This window comes from Vollenhovia emeryi, unplaced genomic scaffold (genome assembly GCF_000949405.1).
Source record: "Vollenhovia emeryi isolate VEMERY1.0 unplaced genomic scaffold, V.emery_V1.0 DF939396.1, whole genome shotgun sequence".
Classification (NCBI taxonomy): domain Eukaryota; kingdom Metazoa; phylum Arthropoda; class Insecta; order Hymenoptera; family Formicidae; genus Vollenhovia; species Vollenhovia emeryi.
The window spans coordinates 95,507-102,198 of record NW_011966970.1 but is presented as its reverse complement, the minus strand read 5'-3'; the positions used below and the strand labels follow the sequence as shown (position 1 = coordinate 102,198).

General features: G+C 35.1%; 2 protein-coding genes across 2 annotated transcripts in view; both read left to right on the top strand.

Annotated features, from left to right (window-relative positions):
* The first annotated feature begins 629 nt into the window (after positions 1-629).
* On the top strand, positions 630-3,059 carry LOC105557983. The gene is made up of 2 exons (XM_012005437.1): positions 630-947; positions 1,268-3,059. The coding sequence occupies exons 1-2, from the start codon at positions 862-864 to the stop codon at positions 1,995-1,997; spliced, it is 816 nt and encodes a 271-aa protein (XP_011860827.1). The 5' UTR covers positions 630-861; the 3' UTR covers positions 1,998-3,059.
* Positions 3,060-3,526: 467 nt separating this feature from the next.
* Positions 3,527-6,692, top strand: part of LOC105557981 — an 8,471-nt gene continuing 5,305 nt past the window's right edge. Inside the window, exons 1-2 of the mRNA XM_012005436.1 lie at positions 3,527-3,738; positions 5,298-5,386. Coding sequence (XP_011860826.1) covers positions 5,328-5,386 — 59 coding nt within the window. The 5' untranslated portion in view covers positions 3,527-3,738; positions 5,298-5,327. The remainder of the gene's footprint in view (positions 3,739-5,297; positions 5,387-6,692) is intronic.

Sequence of the window (6,692 nt, the reverse complement as noted above, 5' to 3'; positions counted from 1 at the left end):
GACACTGCTAACGGGACTCTTCCAAGTTAGATAGTTTTAGCATGTATATTACGTTTTATACACATATTTTACGTAATATACATGTATATTATGTGTAACGTAAAAAACTCTAAAATTTGTCTAATGTCCCAACCCTGCTCCAGCATCACCTTAATAGACGTAGCATGAACACGCACAAAGTGGAGACTTTATCGGCAGTGTCAGAAGATGCATAGCAAAATAGTTCCAAAAGTAAAAATGGGCGTGAAGGCGCGCAAAACTGTTTCTTGAAACGGTATCAAGAAAAAGGCCGGCGTGGCCGCTTTCAGATTTCTCTCTGATTAAGCGCAACAAAATTTTTAAAAGCCTCCTACTTTCATTTTTTCCCTTTCGCTCTTTCTCGGTTCAAAGAAAAAGACTGCGATCTCCTTCGGATATATTTCCTTTCTTCTCACACCGCTCTCTTTCTATCGTTCGTGCTACGTGGACTAACGTGGGATTTCATTTGTCGTGCGATGAATCTTGCAATCGCATTCGCTGCAAGATAGGGAATTTCCGAAGGCTCTAGAACTCTCTATTCTGCAGCCAATCAATACGCTTGATACATTTGTCGTCGACGACAAATGAAATCTTGTATATCCCACGATATTCTTCTGTCGCGCGAATGCAACGATAGCCGAGACAAGACGGAACAAGTTGCAGTCTGCAGTGATTGTTATTTCTTGCCGCTGTCCGTGATCTCAAGTTCTTTTCGTATCACCGTGTGAATATAATCACATAACAAGAGCTTTTCGTAATTCCTTATATATTACGGTAGTGTACTAATTTACAAGAGTTCGCACACGTACGCGTGAAAATCTAGCAAATAGCGAGGAGAAAAAAATGGGAAAAAGCTCTAAAAAGTCTAAAAAGAAGACTCGCACGCAGGCTGGTAGGAGAGTATCGCGCAAAAAAGAGTCTGCAAAGAGGTTCGTGCACTTTGCCCGAGAATTGTGCGATAAATCGTTTGTTTCATGCAATTTCATACAGTTCCAAAAGTACAATCTTTTTAATATATATTTTATTTGGTTTTAAAGTAAATCTTGCATAATTCTGAAATGTTTCATGTATAGTAATTTATTAGAATTATTGTAACAATGTTTTTAATAATTAAATTTTAACATTAAGTACACCAACTGTTGCATGTGGCTTTTACTTTGAGAAAGCTATGATTTAACATACATATAGCATATATATTCTTTTTTTAACTGTTACATTATCATTCAAAGACATTTATATATTTTTTTAGGCGAAAGCAGGCATATTTAGCAAAGAACAAACTAGTTGATCATGGTACTGAGAATGAATTCACTAGTACTCCGAGCTCTGTTGGACCTCAGTCTGATGTAACAAATTCTGAGATTAACCCAGAACCGACGCACTCTCTTTGTCAAATGCAGGAAGAACTAGTGGATAACCACAAGGAAAAGATAGAGGCGAACGAAGAGAAAGGTGCACTCGAACCCATTGGGCACTGCGTGGACAATGGAGATTTGATTTCTGTAATTGCAGATGACATGAAGGATACAAAAATATTTAACAAGAAAGGTGCACATAATAAAACTATTGAGCATTGGGAAGGCAAGAAGGACTTGGTTTCCAATAATAAAGATGATTTAGAGAAACCAGAAGACTACGAGGAAGAGGGCATTTGTAACCAGAGCAATGAACACTTTAAAGATAGGGAATTCATTAATGGTAATAGTTCTGAGCATGCACGTAACATTTATGAAATTATGCCGAAAGATAATTTCATTGTGAATGTATCTCATTTTATGCGTGAATTCCGAATGACGTTCACCAATCATGCGCGTGGGGTCAATTGTCAATTCAAGCACTGGAAATTTGTCACTTGTCGTCGCCACGGTTTACTCACGCAATTCTTTTTCAAATGTGATGCATGTCTCTATGAAGGCAATGTTTGGTCGCATCCAATAGGGACGAAAACGCCAGACGTTAATAATACAGCTGCCCCGTAGCTGCGAGTATTGCGGCAGGAATGGAAAGTCGCGAGAGAATCGATTATTTGCTATGGAATTGTATCGGGGGGAAAAAATGTATGAGGAGATTCGGGATTATTTAGTTACGACTCAAGAATAATACGAAAAATTGACTAATCTCGAAGAACTGAATTCAAACTCTATTGGAAAATTTTAATTTAAGTCTTGTTTGCACAAGTTATACTTTTATCAATAAGATACCTACATATACATATTCTTTAGCGTATGAGTAGCGGAATGCAAGATCCTCTTCGTTTTTAAATTATCAATTTATCATTATATGAGTTATTGATTTCATTTTAATTCTATAAGAGTGAAATTAGAGCGATATACGCATTAATACCTTTGATTTTAAGTTTATGTTATGGTAAGCTCAACAATAATGAAAAATATATGCGTACATTTCTATTGTGATAAAGTTTTAAAGATGAATTTGCGTACTCTTAGTTTATTTTAAGTCTTCTGTGTAGTAGGAAATGGCTTTTATATTGTATTGTATGGTGCATTTTAAATAGTACGTGTATACAAAGTTGTGTACAAAATTCTCGTAATAAAAATTTGATTTTTATTTGACAAGAATTAAATAGTACAATTATTGTTTAACATTTTTGTCCAGGCATCCCGGAGTTCCTATTCTTCTTAAATAGTATTACATCTTCTTGATACAAAATTAGAAATGTTTAATCTTCAATGAAGTAGCGCGAAAAAATGGAATTTGATGGAAATATGAGCTAAAAGTAGTGAGACTCGAACCACTTTACAATATACATATATTCTTTAGCGTATGAGTAGCGGAACGCAAGATCTTTTTCGTTTTTAAATTATCAATTTATCATTATATGAGTTATTGATTTCATCTTAATTCTAAGAGTGAAATTGCGATATACGCATTAATACCTTTGTTTTTAAGTGTCTTCTGTGTAGTAGGAAATGGCTTTTATATGTATGTATTGTACTGTATGGTGCATTTTAAATAGTACGTGTATACAAAGTTGTGTACAAAATTCTCGTAATAAAAATTTTATTTCTATTTGACAAGAATTAAATAGTACAATTATTGTTTAACATTTTTGTCCAGGCATCCCGGAGTTCTTATTCTTCTTAAATAGTATTACATTTTCTTGATACAAAATTAGAAATGTTTAATCTTCAATGAAGTAGCGCGAAAAATGGAATTTGATGGAAATATGAGCTAAAAGTAGTGAGACTCGAACCACTTTACAACAATGTCGCGCAGAGCAGCTGTTTCTATTGAACATAGTCATTCGTTCCGACTTCGTATTATTCAAAGCGACTGATTAGTTTCTCATCGCATTTGACTCTCGTATCGATTCATTTTTCATCCGGATGTCCGGACATGAGTAGCATGGACACGAACCATATACATGCATACACTATTACCTACCGAACATAACGGGCGTAGTTGACATCTTCTTTCTCAGGGAGCGCATTCATCCTTGAAGCTCGATGGCAATGATGGCCGCTCTCAGGTTTCTCGTAATGTAAGGTCATTTGTTTCTGCTATTGTATTGTGTGTATGGCATGTGAACGTAAACATCAGTAAATAGACATTACAAGCTATATTGCGATTAATTTGCAGTATTAGCAGCGAATACCAGAACACAACTGTGTTATAACGAAAAATGGGAAGGAAACACACTGCGAAGTTCTTGCCTCTCAGTGCTCGCAGATTATCCAAAAAGAAAGCCTGCGTACGAAGGTTGGCTCATTTATCTATATATTTTACTTGAGAGAAATTCTCCCGTTATCTACTAAAATATTACCTTATCTGTTTGTAAAGTCTAGAAAGAAAAATCGATATATTTCAGTAGCATTTGCTGGTTAGTAGAGGAAAGCCTTATTAAGAGGTAGGATCCTAATATGGGATAGCAGGGTTTCCGTTAAATTAACGCGCGGTTCTAACTACGCTTATACTTGGCATCATCAGTCGATTCCGCCATGAATTTATCGCCCTCGAAGCGAAGTCTGTTTGGTGGAAAATTCATTGTTAGATCGTGTAATCATTGCGGAAAAAAGATTTGTCGTTGAATTTGAGCGTTGAAAGCCCCGCTGTCTCATATTAGAAGCCTATCTTGTAATGCAGGACTTTGCTCTATTTATTACGACATTACAGCAATTCCATACATATAGCATGAAACGATTCAATGATAAGGCAACAAATGATACTGAAATCAATTGAAGGAATAACTTGGATAAAGAGCTGTTTCCGTGACGTACACAGGACAGTTTATTGCGTGCTGCCAAAATGTTGAAGGATTAAATAATTCCTATGTCTAATTATATGCGTGTCGCATTTGAAGGGGATCGAATGATAAACACGGAATTGTTTTTAGTACAGTGAGTTTATTATGCCAACATTTTGGCAGCGCACAATAAACTATCCTATGTATGTCACGAAATGGATTTTTATATAAGCTAGTCCTTAATCAATTCATTTCAGTATCATTTGTTGCCTTATCGTTGAATCACTTTATGCTATACGTATGGAATTGCTGTAATGTCGTAGTAAACTTTAGCTGTAAAAAAAGTCAGGCCTAACATTATCGAAAAGAACCGATGTGTTGCCAATACATGTATGCTTATACCAATAATTTGTCTTGGACATAACAAAAAATGACTGCATTGTATGCAATGTATGCATGTATTTTCAAGTATGCGTGTTACATTCTGAGATAGGATGACAAAAAATAAGAATTCATACGGCAAGCTTTAGGCATATCGATTGGCTGCGAATAAATAAACTTTCTGTAGACTCGAGAACTTTTCTATCCTGCAGTCAATCAATATTCTTAAAAGATTTGTCGTACGGCAAATGTAATGCGTCGTCTACAATGCATGGAGTAAGCCTGGGGTAATTATTCTTGCTATTTTTAAAGCAACTAAGTGTGCAAGTTTCCGGTATTTGACTGAATATGGCGGTTCAACGTTCAGTGCCCAGATTTTTATCACGTTATACTATGCGTCTACTCGGGGGAATCTAGTCATACAGGTGTTTTTCTAAAAACTAATCGTCGCCGTTCACCTGACCACTCCCCAATATCTTTGTGTGTCATGAGTCTGTCACATATGTATAACAATGGGAAATGGGAAACTAATCTCTTCCTTTCCGAGAACTATTCTTCCTACTCGACATCCGGATTCACAAATTACAAACACGTCGAATATTAAGATATAGCTGGAGAGTCCCTATAGTTTACAAGTTACTGTTGCGTGCTCCTTTTTTATTTGATTGAGACTGGTTCTTTTTTTTATACGAAGATAGGTGCCATATAATTAAGAAGAAAGACAATGGGGAAGCTAAAGGTGTATAGTAGACCTAAATCGAAGAAGAAAGGATGGGTTTTGAGGTGAGCTATTCTATTTTTCTTAGCAAATTGTGTTAGACGTAATAGAGAATTATACTACTTGTGCTGGTTACTGCAACTTAAAATATCAGAAATGTTAATTATGTCAAGTAAGACTTGTGTTACAGATAGTGAGCCAAACATAGTAAACACAAGTGAGATTCGTGTTGTAGATTAAAAATTCATTTACATTATGTATATTGAAAGTTTTATCACAATAGGCGACTTTTGGCGGCTGTTTGGTGCATATACCAAAGTGTATCAGAGTGTACACTCAGCGTCACGAATGCCTTTACACCTGAAGAAAGATGCTAAAGAGATATCCAATAGGAAAATTAATTTTAATAAAAGAATTTTTCTCTCGGAATATATTGAACTTGACTATTTTCAGGTGTAAAAGCATTCGTGAAGCCAGCCGAGCGTATACTCTGGTACACACTGATGAATATGTACTAAACAATTGCCAAAAATCGCCTAATATTGTTATTTATCAAGAAATCGGCAAAGGCGCAATGTAATAGTTATTTTTTACTATGTCCAATATCATCAATATTAGCAATACATGTTATTCTTCTCGAAGATATTATGACATGTATATATTGCACACATATAAAATAAGTTTTTACCATATTCTTTATAAAAATACCAAATATATTCGTACTTGTACTAGTCTATAATGTCTAACACTATTATACACATACGTATAAGTTTACCAGAGTATCCAGTAGCACATTACATTGGATTTTCTTCCAGTACACGTAATATATATGTATGTATATGTATATATATATACAGGATGTTCCAATTTAATGTCCCACCCCAAATAACTTTTTTACTTTTGATCACAGAAAAAAACGTTTCAGACAAAAGTTGTTTGGTTCGCAGGGGAACATAAGTCTGTTTTACCGACACATTCGAATATATGTAGTTTTTGCGCTGCTGAATCTTTTTATTAGTTTTTACGCCTAAAATAATACCAGGATAAGTTGCGGACCGCATAGCAGAACGTTTTTATACTTGAAACACTCGAGTCAGAAGTCTAATGAGAAAGATATTGGTATTTGAAATTTTCAATTTTTTAATCGTGAGCAATTTGAATTTGGCTTTATAAAAGTACAAAATTCTTCCACGCGATTACAGTACGCGTAAAAACAAAGCGGGGGGTTCACGACTTTATATAAAAAACGAAGAGAAATTAAAAATATCAGCATGTGAAGCCTAACCACAATTACTTATAAAGCGATATTTTTAATTTCTCTTCGTTTTTTATATAAAGTCGTGAACCCCCCGCTTTGTTTTTACGCGTACT

Excerpts from the sequence above, each read along its gene's own strand:
- LOC105557983 (XM_012005437.1), top strand. The coding sequence starts at position 862 with ATGGGAAAAAGCTCTAAAAAGTCTAAAAAGAAGACTCGCACGCAGGCT. Across the intron at positions 948-1,267 it reads AAAAAAGAGTCTGCAAAGAG|GCGAAAGCAGGCATATTTAG; the intron begins GTTCGTGCACTT and ends ATATTTTTTTAG.